This window comes from Chaetodon trifascialis, chromosome 17 (genome assembly GCF_039877785.1).
Source record: "Chaetodon trifascialis isolate fChaTrf1 chromosome 17, fChaTrf1.hap1, whole genome shotgun sequence".
NCBI lineage: Eukaryota > Metazoa > Chordata > Actinopteri > Chaetodontiformes > Chaetodontidae > Chaetodon > Chaetodon trifascialis.
In genome coordinates this window covers 24,213,421-24,238,700 of record NC_092072.1, presented here as the reverse complement: position 1 = coordinate 24,238,700, position 25,280 = coordinate 24,213,421, and the positions used below count along the sequence as shown (strand labels likewise).

General features: G+C 40.8%; 1 protein-coding gene across 1 annotated transcript in view; it reads right to left on the bottom strand.

Moving 5' to 3' along the window:
• The window catches only part of sacm1la (SAC1 like phosphatidylinositide phosphatase a), a 57,930-nt gene extending 33,639 nt beyond the window's left edge, over nt 1-24,291 (bottom strand). The window contains exons 1-5 of the mRNA XM_070984006.1: nt 24,201-24,291; nt 15,791-15,888; nt 10,495-10,569; nt 10,269-10,396; nt 462-611 (exon numbers count right to left, since the gene is read on the bottom strand). Of these exons, the coding sequence (XP_070840107.1) occupies nt 462-611; nt 10,269-10,396; nt 10,495-10,569; nt 15,791-15,888; nt 24,201-24,229 (480 nt within the window). The 5' untranslated portion in view covers nt 24,230-24,291. The remainder of the gene's footprint in view (nt 1-461; nt 612-10,268; nt 10,397-10,494; nt 10,570-15,790; nt 15,889-24,200) is intronic.
• Nucleotides 24,292-25,280: the final 989 nt, after the last annotated feature.

The following is a 25,280-nucleotide window of genomic DNA, read 5'->3' as shown; positions in this document are numbered from 1 at the left end:
CAAAAAACACACCAAAAATCCCCTCGCAAAACTCAGGAGGTTGATGTTTTAATAGTTCTTGGACAACAATGAAACTCTTTCTAGCAGAGGAATAATACATCAAGCAAGCACAATATTTGTTAGCAGGTTAAATTCATTGTTGGTTTGGGTCTGCAAATGGGGATTTGCTCACAGTAAGAAAAATACACTGTATCTCCATAACCCTAACATTTGACTTAACCCTGATAACCTGTAGAGTTTTTAACCACTAGTGGACCTGAAGGGTAACGTTTTGATATGTGGATCCCTGTATTGTTCATATGTCATGCTCTACCAGAATGTGCACAAGAACACGCATATATGCCACAATAGCAGGGGGAATGTGATACAACCATACAAGCACTTCAGTTTTAGGGTTTATTTCAGCATTGACAAAAAATACTTGAATGCACTTCTGTATGACAGTTTATTACATGTCTCACCCTCTCCAGCAGACTCATTTCCTTGAAGTCAGGGCTGGTGTTCGCCAGCCGTTGCAGAGTGTGTGTCAGGTCATAGTCAGTGCAGAAGTAGAAGCCGTCTGTAGTCAGCACATTGTTAATCATGGACAAGAAAGTCTTGTTCTCCTGAGACTAGAGGGGGAAAGAGAGGGAAACAGACTTATTTTTCAGGAAAACTCATGACAATGTACTTTGCAGAATGTAGGGATCTGCATCACTCATATGTTGTGGTAATGTTTCTTTGAAATGTCATACATTTCAAAGAAAGAAAGAAAGAGATTATAAGAGAATAGAAAAATTAAATTAAAATACAATTAGGAAAATTAAAAACAGAAGCCAGTAAAAGACAATAATTTAGCAATTAGAATGATTAAAATCATTGAGCAGATATATTTAAGTAAAAGGTGTAGCAAATAATGCTTTCAACCCCGATTTAAATGAGCTGACAGTTGGTGCAGACCTCAGGTGTGCAGGGAGAATGTTCCACAGGTGAGGAGCATAATAACTGAAAGCTGCTTCACTTTCTTTGGTTCTCATTCTGGGAATACACAATAGACCTGTCCCTGATGACCTGAGAGGTCTGGATACTTCATACGGAGTTAATAAATCCAGAATATATTTTGGTCCTAGACCATTTAATGCTTTGTAGACCAACAGTAAGATTTTAAAGTCTATTCTTTGACTCACAGGAAGCCAATGTAGTGATCTGAGGACTGGTGTGATATGGTCCATTTTTCTGGTGTTTGTAAGGACTCGTGCAGCAGCATTTTGAATCAGCTGTAGTTGTTTAAAAGTTCTTTAGCACATCCATCTTTGAGATTATTAACATGAATGTTGAAGTCACCCACTAACACAACACAGTCAAAATCAATACAAACAACAGACAGTAGATTGGCAAACTCATCTGAAAACTTTGCATTGTATTTTGGGGACTTATAGATGGTTACGAAGACTGATCGACAGGGAGACTTTGATTGAATGGCAACATATTCAAAAGATTCAAACTGACTGTAAGAGACTCTCTTGCACTGAATGCTATCATTAAACAAAATGGCAACTCCACCTCCTCTCTTATGCATTCTTAGTTCACTGTAGCAGAACCGGCCTCCAAATGACCTCTTCCTTTCCCTCCTTTTCTGGTGATACTCAAGGGAAATGGAGGTGTAAACCCGCCAACTGATTGAATTATAGACCATCTGGTTTACCTACAATGCAATCTGATTTCAAAGAGAGACAGGATGTCTGGCTCAGTAAACTACTTTGCTAACACACTGAAGAAAGAGAGCCAAAAGGTCAACGCCTATCTCCAAACCAGGATGTCCCACTCAATGCTAATTACTCCCCCAATAGCCCCAAGGACTCAATACAACAAGGCTGCCTGAAGAGACAAATGGCATGCCTCAGAGGAATCCACAAACATCAGCAAATGCTGATGGGTCGTAAACCGGACATCCATTGAAGCAACTAGTGACACATACCAGACTTTTATGTTAAACTTAACTTTTCATGTTTTCAACTTGCAGGACTCGTTGTATGCATAATATTGATGTTTTCCCAGTATCTCTGACATGAAGTATGACCAAGTTATGATTTTAACAGTTTTATAAAAGTTTGTCTGAATTGTCACCACAAAACCATACTGCCATCCAGAGGTTCCTAACCGTCAGATTGAATATGCTTGACTTGGCACATTTATCGATAAGTAACCGTAATCGTGATAATCATTTTTGGCAAATGTAGTCTGCCTCTCTTTATTCCTATCTTCATTTTTGTATTAGTGAGTCACTATACATGTTGGGATGAAACTGTACCATGATTATCATTTAATGTTGTCACCCAACCATAGAAAGTGTCTAATGCATGCTGTGAACAATGTTGAAATGTCATTGAAAATTTGTCATTGAAATTATATGTGATTGACCATAGTGAGAAGCAGATGAGCTCCTCGTATGAATCATTGATTAGTTCAGCTCCTTGAGGCGATCGCGTGTCACAAAGTGTCTCACGTGAATCGATGGCCTGCCCTTTTGACACGCCCCGGAGCGACCATTAAAAACTGCGTGTAGTGCGCGTTACTCAGTTAGTTAGTTTTAGTTCTGTTTTTGTTTTCTTCTTTCTACGTCTAATTACTCTCAGCTGAGTTCTTTTTCTTACTTCTTTGTCTTAAGTTTTGCACAGTCGTTTTGCTCTTTAAGTTTTTCGTCTTCGAGCTACTCAAAGCCATTCCGAGTAGCGTAAATTATCTTCAGAAGACGTATTCTTATAATTTGCCGTAAGCTTTAAAGTTAACTTTCTATTTAGCCAAACGTTTTGTTTTTAACATCAGTAAATTTAGGCAAGTAATACTAATTTTGTAGCCTTCTTCTTCTTCAAAGAGACTCTTAATTTGTACTATCAGTCTAAAATAATCCGTCACGGACTCAACCGAACCAAACCCTGCAGCCAGCTGTTGATCCTTGGTCCAGTTCACAACCATCCGGAGCAGTCCCTCATCTGTAACCGACACCGCAGAACCAGTTCCAGAGACGCCCCGTTCAGCATCAGCTCGTCACCTTGGTGCCTGGGCCTTCCACTAGACCACCAAGCAGATCGAGCCACGGACGAACATCTGGAACGTCTTCGAGTCAGTTCGGAGCAGAGCACAACGGGACGCCAGCAATCAAGTAGGCACGCTAAGCGGGTTTGAATAAGAGTTGGTCCGTGAGGTTAAGAGTAGGTCAATTCGTCCAAATTCTCTCCATTAATTGTTCATTCCCTTAACTCTACGTTCGCGTCCCCATTATTCCCTTTCAATTACCTCTCACTATCGCCAATTTATTTACCATTGTGTTGCCATAAGTTTCTTGTGGGCTCTGTCATATCACCTCACATATTCTATTGTATTATTCATGGTACATTACCCATTATCCACAATTCTGCTTAATAAAAGTTATTTTGATTTAAGTCCTGGTTAGACGGTGTCCTTTTGAACTGAATATCTACGATCCCTGTATCCAGAATTTACGCTTCAGGTTATCAGACTGATTTACTTTTGGTCCATTCGTTAGTATTTTATCAGCGTTATAGCAGTTAATTTCTGCAGTCCTTCTTAGCTGAGGAAGGTGGTGCCCCGACATTTTATCAACGAATGCAACATCAAATTAAGGTAGTACACACTACATCACTTATGAAACTGAAATTTGGAGGGGCTGACTCATTGAGAACTGCTGTGCTGTTATCTTGTCCTAACCAAGTTTCAGTTAAAAACATAAAATCAAGCTTGGGCTTGAAAGTCATTGATTAAGAATGATTTGCCTGCCAAAGACCTAACATTTAAAAGAGCTAAGTTAAATGTGCTAAAAAGTCTAACATCCCCATGTTTTAGAACATACTGTGGCTGACATGGAATACATGTTAAATTCGATGATGTGATATTTCTGGAGAGATAGACCGATCTCCTCCTCCTACCTATGGAGTTTTCACATGCCATCATCGTTGCTGTTTACATCCCCCCCTCTGCCAACCCGACGTCGGCATGTGACGTCATTCACTCCGTCGTGGCCCGTCTGCAAACCCAACACCCGAGTGCATTCATCGCTATCTCGGGTGACTTCAACCATGTCACCATGGCAAGAACACTGCCCAATTTCATGCAGTATGTGAGCTGTCCCACAAGAGAGGAGAGAACCCTGGACTTGTTGTATGCTAACGTCAAGGATGCATACAGCTGTTCCCCCCTCCCCCCTCTGGGCAGGTCAGATCACAACCTTGTGATCCTCACTCCCTGTTATGTGCCTCTGGTGAAAAGCCAGCCCACGACCACGAGGACAGTGAGGAGATGGTCAGAGGAGACATATCAGACACTGCAGGGCTGTTTTGAGGTGACAGACTGGCAGGCACTCTGTGAGCCGCATGGGGAGGACATTGACGGGCTCACAGAGTGCATCACGGACTACATCACCTTCTGTGTGGACTCCACTGTCCCATCCAAGACTGTCCATTGTTATCCAAACAAGCCGTGGATGACAAAGGACATCGAAGACATCCTCAATTAGAAGAAGAGGGCCTTCAGGGCGGGTAACAGGGAGGAGGTGAGAACGATACAGAAGGAACTAAAAGTGAGAATCAGGGAACAACATGAGAGAGGTCTGGAGTGGTATGAGGACCATTACTGGCTTCGGGACAAGCAGCAGAGGAGTTGAAGGCAGCATTGACAAGGCAAACGAGCTGAATTTGTTTTTTAATAGATTCGACACTGGAGGCCTGGCTCATGCTGCCTCTGACTCCGCTGCTGTCTGTCCTGGACGACCATCATCAACCACTTCCCTCTCCCCCCCTCCTTCTCCTTCTCCACCTCCTCCTTCTCCTCCTTCTCACACCCCCCCATCTTCCTGTGCCCTCTTCACACCTCCTCAGACTGCCAGACTATCCTCACTCACCAACTTGAGGATTACACCACACCTCCCCCACCTGTACCTCGACAGTGTGCTTCACTGCTGACCAGGTGAGAAGACAGCTGATGAGACTCCACTCCAACAAAGCTCCAGGCCGTGATGGTGTCAGCCCCAGGGTGCTCAAAGCCTGTGCCCCCCAGCTGTGTGGAGTTATTCAACATGTCTTCAATATGAGCCTAAGTCTCCAGAGGGTCCCCATGCTGTGGAAGACGTCGTGCCTCGTTCCTGTGCCAAAGACATCACGGCCCAGGGACTCAAAGGATTACAGACTTGTGGCACTGACCTCCCACATTATGAAGACTCTGGAGAGACTCGTCCTGGAACAGCTCCAGCCCCTGGGCAAGCCACTGACTGACATATTGACAATAACCTGGACTGGGCTAAGAACACTGACGCTCTCTACAGGAAGGGCCAGAGTCGTCTCTATTTCCTGAGGCGACTGAGGTCCTTCAACATCTGCCGGACTATGCTCAGGATTTTTTATGAGTCTGTGGTGGCAAGTGCAATTCTCTATGCTGTTGCGTGCTGGGGTAGCAGGCTGAGGATGGCAGACGCCAACAGACTCAACAAACTGATCCGCAAGGCCAGTGACATTGTGGGGATGGAGTGTGACTCTCTGACAGTGGTGTCAGAGAGGAGGATGCTGAATAAGCTAAGGACTATCATGGACAGTGTCTCACACCCACTTCATGATGTGCTGGCCAGGCACAGGAGTACGTTCAGTAAGAGACTAATACCACCAAAACTCAGGACTGAACGATACAGGAAATCATTCCTGCCTGTGGCCATTAACCTGTACAACTCCTCTCTCTGAATGGCCCTTGAACTTCACTGTCACTGTCTGGTCTGTTCTGTTGAATATTTTACAATTTCACTTGCACATCTGATTCCATTTTGCACATTTTTTGCACATCCAATATACACAGTATATTACTTATTTTTATTACTGTACATTTCATTGTGTTGCATATTTTGTGTTGTATATTTCTTAATTTGTGTTGTATATTTCTCATTTACATATATCTTTAGTTTTAATATTCTGTTTCTTAATATTGCTTTTATATATATATTTATTCCTTCTTGTTGTTTCTCTCTTTTTTATTCTTATCTGTAATTCTGTTTTGTGTGGAGCACTGTACAAAAAACAATTTCCCCTCAGGGATCAATAAAGGAATTCTGATTCTGATTCTGATTCTATTGAGACATGAATCAATGAAGCTTCCGGCACAATGGGCCCTGGCTTTTCCTTGGAAAAGTCAGGCATAACATTTGCGTTAAAAGCTGGACCCAGAACACATCAGTTACCAACACAAATAGGTGGCTGTGCTGGGCTCTTACAAGGGGACTGGAGTAAGTTTAGATCAAGCCGTGGAGGGGGTGGAGGTGGTGCCCATCGGTGCTGTGGTGGTGGAGGGGGACAGGGTGGTTGTAGGGGGCGGGATGGAATTTGGGGGGACAGGATCCCAGATGGGCAAGGAGTAAGCCTGATACCAGCGCTGACAAGTTTGTTCATTTGGTCAATAAACTCCAGCAGGGGGGAGGAGGGTGATGGGATACCCAGTGAAGATGATGAGCTCAATGGAGTTTGGGCAGTTGGAGATGGTGGCCTAGGTGGAGTTTTAGTGGATAGAGTCGGTGAATTCTCTCGAGCAGTGGCCTCTGGTGGAGGACATGAGGCATCCCCCTTTTTTGCTCGCATCCCTCAGGGTTAGAGCATACAGGTGGGGGGAGAGTTGGTTCTCCTTCATGTTTTAGTGTTCGCTGCTTTTGTTTGGATTCCTCTTGTCTCTTGTCCTTGGGAGTGGGAACAGTGTGACGCAGGAAGAAAGATAGGTTGGAGGCAAAAAGTTTTACTCCTGAATTGTTTAGGGAAAGTCTGTCTCCTTTGAAAAAATGTCACATGCAGTTGAAAGCCATCTGTTTACTGCCAACAATCTGCTGAATCTCTCTCCTCCTCCTCTGACTGGTGGTAAAGGCCCACTGAAGAAGACTTCAGCATTCAGAGAACTCACTGCATTTAACAGTTTACCTGAATCTCGTTGGAGCACTTCAGATTGTCGTTTCACAATATCATTTGCCCCTGTGTGCAGTAAAAGGTATTTCAGAGTTGGAATTTCTGCAACAATACTGAGGATTTTGTCAGTCATGTTGGAGACTGTATCATCAGGAAAGCACAACACTTTTGTGTTTCTGCTGGACATTCGTCCCACATCTTTAATAGCAGAATCACCAACAATCAGGGTCTCAGGACCAGTCAGTAGCTTTCCTTGTAGCTTTCTATCTTCTGACTTCCTGTCAGGCCTTACCCTTCTCTGTGAGTCCGAGAAGTTATCCAGGTTTTCAGTTGGAGATCCATGGTCCTGCAGCAGTGGAGCAAACCGATTTTGTAACTGCACCCTAGCTGGTTTGGGAGCGTTGTTGCTCATCTTCCCTTTGGCTTTTATCCACGACTGTGTCTTACTCTGCACAGGTGTTGAGGAAGATGATAATGCAGGCCAGCCTGTCGCATCACAGATCTCAAGGCGCTGGGTTCTACCTGTTGGACGTCTCCCCATATCAGCTGATTTACTCTTGGACTTTGCCCCGAGAGCTTTCCAGGGAGGACTAATAATGGCAGATTTATTACCCAGTACACAGCCCTTTAGTTTCGAGGGAGCTGTATCAGAGCTAATTAGCTGGATGTTAGCATTCTCCAGTCTGCTGTTTTGAGTCAGTGGCAAAGTGCTGTCATTTCCACAAAGTCCGTTCACTTCTGCGTTTATTTCCAGACGCTGGACTTTAGTTTCCAACACTGCAACCTGCTGCAGAAGTTTGTAGAGGTCATCTGTGGAGAAAAGAGGCATCTTGGTGCTAGTTAGCTTTAGCTGCCAGCAGGCTTTTTCTGTTGGTAGGCCGAAGCAGGCTTTTTCAGTGGGAGTCAGTAGGCCAGTGCAGAGTGTATCCGTGAAATATCAGAGGTCGCAAGGGTCATCCACAACTTTTAAATATTTGTCCATAAAATATGTCTTTAGATGTCCAATTCAGCCAAAAAATTAAACTTTCAAGTTTAAGGAAAATTAAAATAAATACAGAAAACAAGATGGGAAATCACGAGCCCAGACAGAAACCAGCTACCAGAGGAGGAGGAGGAAGAGGAGGAGGAGAGGCTATATGCGTCTAGAGTAGAGTCAAAAAAATCCTAATAGAGTCAAAAGAGTTAGACTGGCAATGAAGCCTCCACTACCAGGGCTTAAATTGCACCTATCAAACATGTTTTATGACAAACTTGACAAATTATTTAGTTGATTCATTTGGAAAGACAGGAAAAACTAGAGTGCACCTTAGGCTATTTTATCTGCCTTAGTACTATATGGCTGCCCAACTGACCTCAGCACCATATTATTTCTGTACAAAGGCACCCCTAACCTGGGTACACACTGAGCAAAAGTCAATTCCAGATGTACCACAACATTTGTATCTGTACTCAATGAATGTTGACATATTGATGAAATGTACAAAAATTCCTTTTGCTACATATACCATTTCAGTTTGGCACGCTGCACAAACATATTACTGTAGGTGATATGCCTGTACTGTCTCAATTTACACCTACTTGGGGTAACAAACACCTGCTAAAAAGGGGATGGGAGGATTTAGGTCATGGAATATAAAAGGTACTTTTTTATGAAAAAGTTTTGATTTCTTTTGATCAATTATGTCAAAGATATCAAATACAGAAATAACTCCTCTTTAACTATTTACAGTTACGTGTCATCGAAATGTCAACAGATAATATGCGTACCGCCGTTATCAAAACTTGAGAAATAACACTTGTAAATTCAGAAGGGAATGGCCATGTATCTAAATAGTACAGCAAACTGAACTGACAAGACAGAATTGAATGATGCTTGATTAAAAGCACAAAAAAGAACAATAAATACAAGGTTCAAATTATGTAAATATAAGTGGTTAATGAAAATGTACATAACTTCTGCCAAGTATCATAAATATTCTCCTAATGTTCCAGATATCTGTACCAAATGTTTGGATGAGAAAGTATATATATATAGTGTAGTATGACATGCCAAACAACATGACCCCAACAAAAAAGACTTGTATGTGAGAACTGTTTTGTCTTGACACACTTAGTGTGACATCCCCTACAACATGTTCCTGAGCGTTTACTAATCAAATGTTTTTTGCAAAGTTAACCATGTTGAAGAGTAGGAGGAAGAGGATGAGGATGAGGAAGAGGGATGCTGAGGTTGCTGCTCTCAGGTGGGACAACAAGAGAGGAAAAGTTCATTGAGCTGTGGCAACAATATCCCTGCCTAGTAGAAGTTTCCACGAGTAGGTATCATGATCAAGTAAAAAAAGACAAATATTGACGAGGGAAGGAACTGTAGGGGTGATGTGGTTCAGGGAGAGTGAGTGTGTGGTGAGCAAATCAATCAATCAATAACTTCTGCCAAGTATCATAAATATTCTCCTAATGTTCCAGATATCTGTACCAAATGTTTGGATGAGAAAGGTACCCTGTTTCACCCTCTTTGGGACTGTCCAAAACAGCAGCAGACAAACTGTATACAGTATGTCATTTCTTTGTTTCATGTATTCATTTAAAAGATACAGTCTCCTCATTGCTCCACACAAATCTGATGTTTTCATGAAGCAACATCTTCACATCTCTTTCAAATGGAGTGGAAGCTTCAGTGGATGTTTAAGTCTGTTTCTCTGGCATTTTGTTGCATTTTACTTTTATGGTGGCACGGTGGAACAGGTGGTAACACTGTCGCCTCACAGCTACAAGGTCCTGGTTCGAATCCTGCTGTGGGTGCTGGTGGCATGTCCTCCACCATGCTGCTCGAGGAAAGATGCCTTTCTATGTGGAGTTTGCATGTTCTCCCTGTGCTCACCTGGGGTATCCTCCATAAAAATACCCCCACTAAAAACATGCAAGAAGATCACCACCTGACCAATGGTGACAACAAAGGAACTGGTCCCTGGGCGCCAGTCGGCTGGCAGCCCACCGCTCCTGGTCTGCCACGGAGGAAGGACGATTAGGATGGGTTAAAAGCGGAGAAAGAATTTCACAAATGCATGGCGTGTGCAGTTTCCCCCCTTAACTCTGCATGTAGTGTATGTGACTAATAAAAGGATTTCTTTTCAATATTCCTTTACTCGTCCCGCAAGGGGAAATTCCAACGCAAGGGGAAATTCCAAATCTTCTTCTTCTTATCGATGCACTGAACTTTTCCGCCTCAGCCAAGTGTAAAAACTTGGCCATAATTTTATATTATTTCTGAATTTTCAGGGTTTCCACTCAGGGTTTTTATGCACAAATTGAAGTCAACTTTGAATAAATGGTCTTGCTGACCTGGATCTCTGAGAGATGCAGCACTGTCTTCTTATAAGAGATCACATCAAAATCCACAGCCTTCCACACAGCATGGCCAAGGAGGCTGCCCACATTCCTCTTCCTAGTGATGACGATCAGGTACATCCCTGTATGGTGTTTTAAGTCACAATTGTTTAATTGTACAAGCTTCAGAAACATGCTCAACAGAGCACTGACAACAGTCCCGTTTCACCATGGTGCCTACCTGCTACCAGGCGAATGGTTCCCATGATGCCACATATAGGCCTGGTGACTGCTGAGGGAGGGACATCTTTTTTAACTGTGAAAGCACAAAAGGATAATTAAAAAAAAAATAGAAAATAAAAAAATGTTAGTTTATAAAATTTATAATAATTTAAGGTTAACTATTTAATCTAGATTCTCAGCATCCTCCAAACTGCTTCAACCATTAAATGTCAGGCAGATGGATACATCAAAAATGTTTACCTTGATATTGATTAATCGATTATATGTTTCAAAACAGGTTTGAAAATGAATCAAGCTGCATGACAACAAAAGTGAATAACAGGATCTGCTGAAAGATTGTGTCTTATTCTGGGATCGGACTACAAGAATCTTACCTGATTTTGAGACGATTTTGTCATGGCCAACCAATTACCAGTATTATGGCCGATCATGGACAGCAAACTAGCAAACTGACATCCATATATAGTGTAGTATGACATGCCAAACAACCTGCTGGGCAGTGTTTGGGATGCCCCTAGACACCCCAACAAAAAAGACTAGTATGTGAGAATTGTTTTGTCTTGACACATTTAGTGTGACATCCCCTACAACATGTTCCTGAGCGTTTACTAATCAAATGTTTTTTGCAAAGTTAACCATGTTGAAGAGTAGGAGGAAGAGGATGAGGATGAGGAAGAGGGATGCTGAGGTTGCTGCTCTCAGGTGGGACAACAAGAGAGGAAAAGTTCATTGAGCTGTGGCAACAATATCCCTGCCTAGTTGAAGTTTCCACGAGTAGGTATCATGATCAAGTAAAAAAAGACAAATATTGACAAGGGAAGGAACTGTAGGGGTGATGTGGTTCAGGGAGAGTGAGTGTGTGGTGAGCAAACAGAGTCTCGATCAGAGGACATCAATGCCAAGGAGTGGAGTGATGGAATTAGGCAAGGGAGAAGGCAGGTTTCGATGCAACACCATCAATCAATCAATCAATCAATCAATCAATCAACCAGTGGCTTTTATTTATCTTTGATTTGATCTTTGATGTTTCTGATTCGGTATTTGTCTTTGTCACAGCTTGTTTGCGTGTGCTGCCTCAGAAAAGAGATAAACAAAGAGACAATACAATTACAATTGGTCAATCAAACAAGACACAACAAATAAGTCCATACAATTCACAACTAAACAATCAAACCGTCAAGCAACAAACAATCGTCTTACATGGCTCCTGGCACATGTCTGGGAACAAAGAGATTAGGGCAGCAGAGCACATGTCAGCAAAGCTACCACAAAAGGCATACAAATGAAACAGGGTGAGCAAACAATTTATAGTCTCCGACCCCTTACCCAGCAGGTAAGGTGGGCGTGGTCAGGTGGCAGGAATCCTTTGGTTTCACTCTGGCAGATTCAACATATTTGGAAAGAAAATGAACTGAGAGCACATAATCCAGGGAGTCTTTTCAGCGAGAAATAGCAGAGGCGCTTCATCAGCCCAGCAAGTAGCTGGCGATACTGTCAAAACATTATCCCTGATCCTAATTGCAGGAATATGCTTATCATTACTAATAGGGTGTTTGCAGTCATGTGTTAAATTCAGACAAAGGGCTGGAAGTGAAAACTGCAATGGATGAGATGAAGGAAAGTTCTTACTGGGCAAGTTTAGATGAAATTATGAGAGAAAGGTACAAACAGAAAATCAGAACATATGTTGGATACTATGTTAATACTGATTTAGTGCTTGCTCATGGGGGAATTGTTGGTTCTCTGTAGATAAAAGAGCTTGGTCTGTACCAGCTCTATATGGAAAGTGTCCTGAGACAACTTCTGTTGTGATTTGGCGCTATACAAATAAAATTGAATTGAATTGATTTAACAAGTGTTAGTTGTGTTGCTTGTAGCTATTACTTTACTACTTAAATCTATCAGCACAGATATAAAACAATAGCTAATGTTACAACATTTCCACTATTAGCTGACTCGGCTCCACCTGACCGTAGACAGACAAGGCATTTTTGTCTGGTGTTTTTCAGTTAATTTCTTATTCTTATTCTTCATTTGGTACTCAGTAAAAGCTCCTTGTCTTTCTTGGTTTGATCGATCTGAACAACCATAAACTACGCAAATCAAAGGCATTGACTGTGTGTTATGCGCTTCCTATCTAGAAAATCCCCTCTGGCCCACCATCTGCACGCCACAACAAAAGATTGACTGCAAACAACCTATTCCATATCAAATGTTAAAGTAGTCTGTTAGATGCAGCCAACACAACTAAGCCTGCACTTGTACCTGTCGCAATTGTTTTTGTCTTTTTCTTTTTTTTTTTCGGTAGAAAAGACGGCCAGCATCACACAACGCGTCTGACAGCTGCTTAAGCCGCCTCCCCAATGACATCTGAACTCGTCATGCACGAGTTCAGATCGTGAAATGAGGCATGCTGTAATTAGTCTTTGTCATTTGTGTAGTCCTGCTAGTCACCCGACCAAGACATGGCAACAGTTTATGGCACTGTGATTGTTAGATCTGACACAGTGATAATCATCAAAGACAAAAAATATCGTGTAGTCTGATCCCGGCATTAAACAAATAACTACTGAAGAATTACCAGCAGCAATCATCGTGTTACAAAGACAGGATAAGGTATGTGGACGTATCCGAAAAGCACTGGCGAAAGCTTTGATTGGACAGTAGTCCTAATGTATATATGTGTGGACACTGACATGTCACATTTTTTTTGCAGAGTCCAGTTCCGTTGATGATCAATCTACAAGCATTAGCTTTGTTTAGTTTTACAGTACAGGAATTGACATTACTGGGGCTCAGCATGTCCCATCAATATGTTTCTTATATCACTGGAGCACTGACACTCCACTCTGTCCCATCCATCCATCCATTTTCTATGCCTGTGCTTATCCCTTTCGGGGTCACGGGGGGGGCCGGAGCCTATCTCGGCTGTCAACGGGCGAGAGGCGGGGTACACCCTGGACCGGTCGCCAGCCGATCGCAGGGCACATACACACACACACTCACACTCCATTATTAAGTATTTTCTCCATGAATAAAGTTTTAAAATGTACGAAAACCACTTTATTGTCTATTTTAACATTGTTTCAATGTGTAGTGGTCATTTTCCTCGTAAAAAATCCCCCGAAAAAAATCGATAGTAGTCGAGGCTTCAGTTACGTGGTTACCGTTGCCAGCCTGAATGCCACTAGCGGTGCTCTGTGGGCAGCCCTGATGATAATCTACAGTGGTGACGTTATCAATAATAACTTCGGGCAACCTCGCTGCTGGTATTCGGTTACATTGATAGCGTTATGGGATACAACATGCAGGAATGTCATACACAAATCGAATGTGACGGTAGCATTAGCCTGTAACTCCATTGAAGTTGTGTACGAATTGCGACAATCCGTGCTAACATGTTATATGGATGTTGTAACCCAAGTAACGTTAATATCACTGGTTTATATGAGATCAGAGATCATGAGATCACAGTTATCCATGTGTCCCAATAGCCCACGCAACAGAGATTACCACAGCGGCAGACGGCATGATTGCCCGAGATCTCCGGCAAACGCTTGTCACATCTGCCTACGTAAGAGGCATCGGCGACTACTGATGACGTACGCGATTGTCGAAGGAGTGTCCCAATTCGGAGGGGTTGACTTTCGGCCCTACCCCTTGGCACTCCGTTTCAAGGGGCAAGGGACAAGGGGTAGGGTTAAGGGGTAGGGGTAGAAAAGAGAAATGGGATTCACCCTTAGAGTCACCAATCAACCTAATGAGCATGTTTTTGGTCTGTGGGAGGAAGCCGGAGTGCCCGGAGAGAACCCACGCATGCACGGGAAGAACATGCAAACTTCACACAGAAAGGCCCGACCCGGGAATCGAACCTGCGACCTTCTTGCTGTGAGGCACGCGCACTACCTGCTGCACCACCGTGCAGCCCACTCTGTCCCATTTAATCAAATATTTACTGTATGTTAAAAGCCTGTGGACATGCAGGAAAAAAAACCATTCTTCAAATTATGTTAAACTATCTAGTTGGGGAACAAATCGACCAAAAAGGCTTTAGTTTTTGAGATACCTCTGCCAAAACAGAACAAAGCACAACAATATTTTTTCAGACATTTCATATGTCTAGTTTTTGAAATGGGTGGTTATATAAAAAAATTTGACAGCAACATAAGTCTATTTGGTCGATGTGTGGATACTCCACAAAACTGAAAATTGTGAAAATTTAGACTTCTGCAAAAGGAACAGCATCTGCCTTATCACATGTATAACAGCATCTGCCTTATCACATGTATCTCTGTAAACAATTCTCAGAATGTCACCAAATCCACTTCAAGCGTGGATGACACTTACATCCTTGTGTTGCCCTTGTATTATGCGAGTAGCAGCAAATTTGGCTCAGTTTCAGTCATAAAGCACAAAGGCTGTCCTGGGAAAGAGAAGGTTGTGCCAATCAATACAATCTGCAAAAAGCTGGGGAAAGCTTTGCGACAGTGTCTTCCAGCTTGTCATGCACTTACAAGCTGGGATACGACACGTAGCTTTTTTTCAAAATAGGAAAAACACCTGCTTCAACAGTCACTTCAGCCGAAGAACAAATTTTGAGGAGTTATTGTCTGTGGGCATCAGACACATTTTGTATGGCCAGAAGAACAAGAACAAAGGCTATCAGTATCCCTTTATATGTCTTGTACAGACAGTGTAATTGACAATAAAGCTGACTTTCACTTTTATACCAGTCTGAGTGAGTTGAGTAATGTACTGGCATCCACCTCAGACATGCCTGCCTCTCAACTGCCCCCAACTGAAGATTATTTTAGGCAGCATGTACTAAGAGCTACTGCTGTTTGGTACCACAGCCATCACAAAAAACAAAAACAACAACAACAACAACAACAACGCAGTCAAAATTTGGTGACATTCTGCTAATTATTTCCGGAGATACATTTGATAAGGCAGAAGATGTACCTTTTCAGAAACCAAAATTTTCAGTTTTCACTATTTTTGGTTTTTGGAAGGATCCAAAGATCAACCAAATAGACTAAATTTGAAGTAAAATATTCCAGACACCCATCTATTTAAAAACATATTAATAACGTTATGAAAAAACATTGTTGTCCTTGGTTCTAACTCTGGTGCTTTTAGGGCCTTAGTTCCTCTACTAGTTATAGAACATTTAGTACCACTCATGTGGCAATAGATGGCTAGCTGCATCTATGAGGGTCTGAAACGTATCTTAAACTATTTTATTTTTGTAGTGTCCGTCATGTACAGCTGTTAAACTTTGAAAGACTTTCTACCTGTGAGGGTCATCTCATTTGAGACCCTGTCGATTGCCAGCACAGCATCAGCCCCCTCATCACAGGCCTCAATGAAGAACTTCTCTGGGGTTGTGTGCCTGGGCAAGAACAAGGGAGATGGTAAGTTAGCTGAGTTTTTCATCCAGGGTTAAAGTTACAACTTGGAAAAGTTTAGTCAGGTTCATCAAACATCCCAAAGTGTTACAGATAAGGCCTTGGGGTGCTAATGTTCTCCTTCAAAACAAAGGTCAACTGCTAGTGTGGCAGCAGCAAAGACAGCAAGAGGTCAAATGACGCAAGGAGCATTCATCACTGCTTTGCAATACAAAGTTTCACCACTTAAAAGCTTACCTTAAATTCACTATAATGTACTTTTCCACCGCACTTATTCATTCAACAGAGTCATGCCAAGGTCACCACTCTGCTGAAAACACTTTGTCCTTTTAAAAGAAATACTGTCTTAATTCATTACTTGCCAGCGCCTCCACTTTGATGTTTTTTCATCACTTTTAAGATGCAATGACACTCAATACTTCCTGCACAGATGTTTCACAAAAAAATCCTCAAAAGCAGCTTGACATCATAATCTCTCGCTTTCCTAGTAGTCCTTTAATTTGAAAAATCTGTAGTGGTTAAGGTACTGGCAGTACCTTAACAGCATTAGAAAGTCCAGGCATGAGTGTGACATGTACTGATGAAATCAATACTGTAAAAGTGTATGCTAATGCTTAATTTATCATGTGATGCAGTAGAGTAGAGGTGATTTCACCCCTCTTAACATTTTTGGTGCAACTATAAGCACCTAGAAGTTTATCATCATGTCCAAGAATTTTTTCCTAGCGGCACCAGTTTGTTTTTAGAGGTCCAAGCAGCATCACTCTTGAAAACTCTTGTATTTGCCAATGTTATCATTATTATTATTAATCATTATTATTATTATTAGAGAGTTAACTTGCTAACTTGATAGGTTATGCTAAAAGCTAAGCTTGGCAATAAGCTAGAGTATTGTTCATTAAATTTAAATGGTAAAGATGACATAAGAGACCTAATTTTGTTTTGTTCCGCATAATTCATTATTAAAATGAACAGGAGCATAGTAGCATCCCCTTTTTATTGCCCATTTTTTAACATCATCGTAGTCTTAGTGTTGCCATGTTGACCCTGGATAATTTGTTTATGTTGAATCAGGACCATCACTTCCATGTTGACAATGGATAATTTGCTTATGGTGATCCAGTACCATCATTGCCACGGTAATCCTGGATGGGTTGGATATAAAATTACCAAACATATTATGTTTTACAATGACAAAACCACTGTTTCTGTAAATGAAGGCTGATGGCGTTGGCAAGAGCAATATTTTACCGAAAATATTATTTTGTTTTCACATAATTTCAGTTATGTGTAATGTCACATCAGATTAAATTATTAATTCTAATTAAAAATGTAACTTTTCTAAATTAATGTTGTATGTTTATGTATTTTATTTCAGCAGATGAGTCAGTGGTCAGCATTAACATCCAATCAGGAAATAATATATTTATATCTAAGAATATTGGGAACGTTTTTTGGAAACAACTGTGGATTTGTATTATTGGTTTCAGCATTTGTTTTCTTTCTTTTGAAAGTATTTTGTTAAATGACATTTAATATCTTTGTAATTTTAACATTTTCTTAACAGATTTTTTTTACCTTTGATGATACAATCTTTACTTCTGAAGTAGGAGGCATTCGACTGGTCCATTTTGTGTAGAGTCAAATGCCACAACAAAAGTGGGAATGCGCAGAGTCTGATGAAGAAAACCTTAGTTAACAACGAGAGTTAATTACTACCGTTGTGATACCTGCTATGTCTAATTGGGGTTTTAGGTTTTGTCAAGCCACCTCATGCAAAGAAAGCTTGGCTATGTTGAACTTGCTTCGTAGCAGTGGTGACGGAGTAAAAATCAAGTTTACTTTTTTGGAATTATCTTGAAAATGCCTTGGCTCAAGTCAAAATTCTTTCATAATTTGAATCTCTCATTTCATATGCATCATTGCTTACATGGTCTTCTGCTGTAAAAATGGCACATTTTTGCAATTTCACCTCCAAACTATATGTTCGACAACTCAACAGAAACGATTGGGCCAATCATCCTGAAACTAAGTCTGGGTCAGCTACAGATGTTGCTGATCCACAGTTTTTGTTTCTTTAAGTTCAATTTTAGATAAATGGTCATCAATCAAAATTGGCCAAAGCAATTGTAACCAATCTTGGTGTACACCTTCAGATCCTAGGTTCAAGCTTATGAGCCATTAGGGGGTGGGACAAATGTGAAAAAAATGTATTTATGGACACCATTTTCACTTTGTTTTTCATTTCATAATTCAAGTGACTAATGCAGACGGCAATTGTTGAAACTGATCCAGTATTGAAAAAGAGCATTGCAGCTTTCAGCCACGATATGGGCATTTGTGTACATCATTGCATTACACTGCAGCTTTCAGCCACGATATGGGCATTTGTGTACACCTTCAATGTACAACATCTAAAAGTGCTTGTTTTTGCCACTGACATGCTCAGATGGTGTCTGACAACATTATGGAAAGGATCTGTACACAGTTGTACATAGTTTGCTAGGGAGTAAGATTTTTGTTTAACCAAAAACAGTAGCTAATAGAGGAAAATAAGAACAATCCCAGGTTTCTCTTCAGCACTGTAGCCAGGCTGACACAGAGCCATAATTCTGTTGAACCATGTATTCCTTTAGCTCTGAACAGTAATGACTTCATGAGCTTCTTTAATGTTAAATTTCTAACTATTAGAGACAGAATTCATCAGCTCCTGCCGTCAACAGGTACTGTTTTGTCTTCAAACACAGAAACCGTAGAAACTGTTACTCAGCCTGTCGCAGTTTTAGACTGTTTTACACCTGTCGACCTTCACCAACTAGTTTCAATTATTTCATCATCAAAATCATCAACCTGTATTTTACATCCCACCCCGACTAAGCTGTTTAAAGACGTATTACGTTTAATTGACTCTTCAGTTTTAGACATGATCAATCTGTCTTTATCAACAGGCTATGTACCACAGTCCTTTAAAGTAACTGTGATAAAACTGCTACTTAAAAAGCCTACTCTTGATCCAGGGGTTTTAGCCAACTATAGACCGATATCCAACCTTCCCTTTCTCTCAAAAACTCTTGAGAAAGTAGTTGCTTATCAGCTGTGCGACTTTCTACACAACAGTAGTTTATTTGAGGATTTCCAGTCAGGATTTAGAGTGCATCATAGCAGAGACAGCACTGGTTCAAGTTACAAATGACCTTCTAATTGCATCTGATAAAGGATCTGTCTCCGTACTAGTCTTATTGGATCTTAGTACTGCATTTGACACCACTGACCATGGCATCCTACTGCAGAGACTGGAACACTTCTTTGGCATTAAGGGAACTGCGCTAAGCTGGTTTAAATCCTACTTGTCAGATCGCTCTCAATTTGTACACGACTCCTCTGTGCTCGCTAAAGTCAGCTATGGAGTTCCGCAGGGTTCTGTGCTTGGGCCAATTCTATTCATCTTACATATGCTTCCTTTAGGTAAGATTATCAGGAAGCACTCAATAAATTTTCATTGCTATGCAGATGATACCCAGCTATATTTATCAATTAAGCCAGAAGAAACCAGTCAGTTAACTAGACTACAAGCATGTCTTCATGACATAAAGACCTGGATGACCTGCAATTTTCTAATGCTAAACTCGGACAAAACTGAAGTTATAGTAGTAGGCCCTAAACATCTTAGAAAGTCACTTTTTGATGACATAGCAGCTATGGATGGCATTGTGCTGGCCTCCAGCACCACTGTAAAGAATCTGGGAGTTATCTTTGACCAGGACATGTCCTTTCACTCCCATGTAAAACAAATGTTAAGGACTGCCTTTTTCACCTACGTAATATTGCAAAAATCAGGCACATTTTGTCTCAAAATGATGCAGAAAAACTAGTCCATGCATTCGTAACTTCTAGGCTGGATTATTGCAATTCCTTACTATCAGGCTGCCCAAATTTGTTGCTGAATATTCTCCAGTTGCTCCAGAACGCTGCAGCACATGTTCTGACAAAAAACAGCAAGAGAGATCATATATCTCCAATACTAGCCACTCTGCACTGGCTCCCTGTAATGTTTAGAATAGAATTTCAAATGCTCCTCCTTACTTACAAAGCCATAACTGGTCAGGCACCTTCTTATCTTAAAGAGCTCATAGAACCTTATTACCCCACTCGAACACTGCATTCCCAGAATGCAGGTCTACTTATGGTTCCTAAAGTCTCCAAAAGCAGAACAGGAGTCAGAGCATTTAGCTATCAAGCTCCTCTCCTCTGGAACCATCTTCCAGTCTTTGTCCGGGAGGCAGACACTGTCTCTACATTTAAGAGTAGGCTTAAAACTTTCCTTTTTGATAAAACTTATAGTTAGGGCTGGCTCAGGCTTGTCCTGGACCAGCCCCTAGTTATGCTGCTATAGGATTAGACTGTCGGGGGACCTCCAAAGATACACCAAGCTCCTCTGTCTTTCTCTCTCTCTCCATCTGCACGCTTTCATGTCCTATCACGGCGTGTTACTAACTTAGCTCCTTCCCCGGAGTCTCTGTGCTTTGTCGTCTCGCAGGTTCACAGTGGCTGAATCTGGATTGTGGATTACAGCTACATCTCCTGCCTTGGCCCTGCCTGAAATCCACTGCAATTTCTGTCTGTCTCTCTCTGTCTGTCTCACTCTCTCTCTCTTGCTCTCCCTCTCTGACCTAACTGGTTGAGGCAGATGGCTGCCCAACCAGAGTCTGGTTCTGCCTGAGGTTTCTGCCTGTTAAAAGGAAGTTTTTCCTCGCCACTGTCGCCAAGTGCTTGCTCATGAGGGAATTGTTGGGTCTCTGTAGATAAAAGAGCTTGGCCTGTACCAGCTCTATATGGAAAGTGTCCTGAGAAAAATTTTGTTGTGATTTGGCGCTATACAAATAAAATTGAATTGAATTGAATTGAATTGAATTGAATTGAATTGAATTGAATTGAAGTGAAGTGAAGTGAAGTGAAGTGAATTGAACTGAATTGAAATTGAAATCACTCCCGCTAAAGCCACCAGATGCCATTTATAGAAACAATAATTTTATCATTGTAAAACACATTTCATTCAAACTTGAAAGAAATTAAATGAAACTCACCAAAACCTTCTTGGTTCAATTTTCCACTGTTCCAACAGTTTCCAACAACTCTGGTTTGGTCAAAATCAACCCTCAAGTCACAGAGTTAGATGTGAAAATATCAGGAGAGGAGCGTAGGGAGGGCAGACATCACAGAAACGGTGGGGGAAACAGCGTGAGGAGTCAAAATATTTTCACATCTAACTTGTATTTTCACTGGACCAAAGTATCAACATGTAATCTCATCAAATAATTGTGATCTCAATATTGCACAAATAAACAGGATTGTGATTTTTGCCATAATTGAGAAGCCCTACCTGGAAGCAGGGTGTGTGATTGTGAAGTCTCTTTTGCTTGCATGGAACAAATACTTATTATGCCAAACCAACAATCATCTCAGCTTATGAATCACAATTAAACACAAACAAAGAAAAAGAAAGTGATGAAATGTGGCAGAGGTGCATACTATGTACAGTAATCACAACAGCCCCTGTATAATTCCACTGGGGGACCTTCTTTCATGTTATCCTCTTACTTTTTGTCCACCTTTGCTGTTTCTCTATTGTCAAACTGCTGAATAAAAGTTTTTTTGTTTGTTTGTTTTTTTTAAATCTGAAAAGTAAAAGCAGAAAAAAAATGCTGGAATGAGAAAAAACAAACACAAAGTCAACTGAGAGGAAATATTGATTATTAAACTTAAGCCTGCTATGCCAGCAGCTGTTCTATAGAGCCTGTTGATTCAGTATCTTAAACTGACCAGAAATCTTAGCAACAGCTTGAGTAACACACAGCTTTAAATCCCAGCAGAAGAAAAATGTGACCTCCTGTTAAGTTTGGAGCTCAGAATGACATATTGAAAAACTTAGCGGCTGTAGTGACACAACCACACAAACACTCTATTGTTGGCTGTCCATAATCTACATCACGCTAAATGTGTCTGTGGTACACCAAGACAAAGTAAACTGAGAAGCGGACTGTTTAAGGACCACCTGACTGTGTGCATGGTTAAGCCAGTTCAGTATAAACCATGTATTAATTGACAATGCAGCTGTGTTGACCATGATCCAAAGCATACTGAAGATTTTTGGATCGGTTCTGCCTACATTTCAAGAAACCACTGTTTTTTATTGTTTAAGTATAGCACAAAAAAACAACTGAGAAAGATTGGAAACTTGCTTGAGGTGGGTCCATTACAGTGAACATCATGACTTTATTGTTGTCGTATTGTGAACTGATTAAATACCCCTGATGTAATAATAACATAGGACTGAAAATAACAAAGTAGACATGATACTTACTGGAATGAATGAAGTTTCAAAACTTCTGAAAATGCTGAACACACCATAGCAAAAGGAGTAGAAGACAAAGACTGCCTGGAATGCTAACAAATTTATCTAATTGTCAAATACGTGAGTGCAGGAGTAATTTGAATGGCTCAAAAGATTATGCTTCAGAGCTGAGGCAATTCATAAATACAAAAAAGAGCTGCTAGCACTGGACAAAGAAAAATTGTTCCAAAGTGTCTGTTTGTCAGGAAAAATTCACAGAGATGAAGAAAAACCTGTTGTGGAACTCAGTGGTAGCAAGTGTCTGTGCGAATTGGCCTTCATGGTGGACATTACCAAGTACATCTCAGAGCTGAACCTCAAACTCCTCCAAGCTTCCCAGCTCTCTGCTTTCAAATGTGAAATCATCTGAAGTGAATTTAAAGCTGTCATAAGTGCAACGAAAGAGGGAACACAACAACAAACACCGACCACGGACTTGGTTCTTCTCAAGACTGACTGACCTGAACTAGGAAAACCAGCTGCAATTACCATCATCACTATCATCTAACATCAGACACCTCGCCAAAGAGAAGGAGTTCCATTCATCTCTGAAGTTAGTGTAATTAATGTGTTCAATAATTTGGTATGGCAAGTGAATCTGCCAAGAAGGGGGTCAGAGGGGCCAAGTCCACCCTGATAGAATAGCTGGCCCCCTAAGTGAGCACTTCCTCCCCTCCATCGCGTATGAATAATAAGCTTCTTAGGCTCAATCACCAATGACCCCAACCCCACCCTGATGATAATTTCTGGGAGCACTGCGAAGAATGGCCCTTGAAGAATGTTCTAAATTTTTAATTGGCCCTTGATAGGAAAAATGTTCCCCACCCCTGCTTTAAAGCAGAGGTGTAGACATGATTAAGATAAACACTGAGGTCATGAGTCCACAGTTTTTCTTCACATTTTATATTAATTCAACTATTAAATTCTACTTTTCTAAATTCTATAACGGACTAAATGTGGTTTCAATGCCTTCTCCACAAGGCTAAGATATATCAAATGGAGAAATATAAAACCCCATTATTAAAACCATATTGGGGCTTAGAGATGGGCCTTAAATCTCACATTGTGTCATTTTATGTCACTGTGACGAGTAACATGCAAAACAGTTGTATAATCCTTTAAATTCTCAGTCTAAAACGTGCAGTGGCTGAGGGACACTCTCCATCTTCAACGACTGAAACTATCAAGGTAACACTAACAACACACTGATCGGTCCAGTGACACAGAACAGATCAGAGGACAGACCGGTAAGACTGCGTAGCTCGCACTTTCAGTGGGGTGAACAGGGTGTGTCTGGAAAAGTACCGAGAGTTGTGGCGACTTTCATGACTTGTTACTGTGTTACTGTTACATTTTACCAAAATTCAGTGTTTGGTTCACAAACAACATTAGTCGAACCTAAACGACTTGCGTTTCAACGAAACGTGTGTCCTAAAGCAACTATCACATTGCCACCCCTGAATGGAACTGACAAGTACATGAGGTAAATTGCCGACAAACCCATGAACAGCCATTTGCTTCAAGCTAGGTTCAGCGTACTAACTTTCTACATCCTTGTTCGCATCTAACCATAAAACCCCTCGTCAAGCCGTTTTGGCGATTAAAGACATTAAAGATTTGACACCCGCAACATTAGACACTTCCTGCCAAGTCTACGTAATGGTACTAACTAAGATATATTCTTCATTATGAATGAGAGTGGAGTGAAACTTGACTGGTTTCTGCTGCAACGTTCCCAAGCCTGTCAGCGAACCTAAGCCGCTATGTCATCAAACTGAACGCTGCTTTTGAACTCCAGCTCCTGTTTTACCTCAGTCACGATCTTGACCTCTTGTTTACCATTTATCAGACTAGGAAAGGAGAAGGGGGATTAAAAACACGATTGACTATAGTCCATTTACTTACAAATTGTATCTCTCGTAGGCCGTCGCCATCTTCGCTCGGTCAATCTGACCTCAGTGACGACAGCAGTGACGGTGCACGCACACCGTACGCGTCGTGTGAACTCGTCCACTATTTTTTTTTTTTTAATTCTTTATTTATAGTTGGCAAAATTACAATTCCAAACATCGTAAAAACAGTTCAATACAAAATTCAATATTTGAAATCAAGGTAATAAAATAAAACAGGGAAGAACAACAACAGGGACATAAAATAACTTAAATAATTTAAATAAATTATGCAATGCAAAACTTTACAGGGGTTTTCTTTTATATTAAAAAAACAAAGTTTAAACAGTCATATCAGTGGGAAAATTCTTTAAGTTATCATATAACTTTTGTTCCTTCAAACCAGTTATTGTTTTAAGAGATGTTAAATACAATTTAAATTCGTTTATGAAAACAACAAATCTAGGGGATGATCTCATAACTTTATTCTTATGGATGAAAAATTTGGCAAGACATAAAATTACATTGCAACAGAGTTCATCGTTTTTATTTGGTAGTATCATTCCAAAAGTAACATTATCTAGAGAGATACATGGTGGAAATGCTGTAATTTTTTGTTTAATCCATTTGTGAATATTACCCCAGAATGTTTGTGTTATGTTACATGAGAAAAACATATGGTCCGTCGTTTCGGTATCATTTTCACAAAAGGTGCACAGGTTGTCTTCTATATTAAATCGCCGTCTGAGTAGATCCTTTGAGGGGTAGATGTCATTCATAATTTTAAAGTGGGTTTCTTTTGTTTTGGGAGGTATTGGGAATTTTAGAAACATTGTTCGTAATTTGTTGGTTGATTTTTGATCAAATTTATGTAATATATCAATTCTGTTTTGTCTGCCAGGGAATAAATTTTCCGTGAGGCAACTTCTTATGAAATGATTATTGAATTTCTTATCCATGATTAGCATTCCTTTTATTGCTAATGACCTATATCCATTAAGTCAACAACAGACCATATATTTCTCTCATTCCAATCCTGATAGTATAGTGATTTATTTCGGTGTAGGATGTATCTATTGTTCCATACCATGGTAGT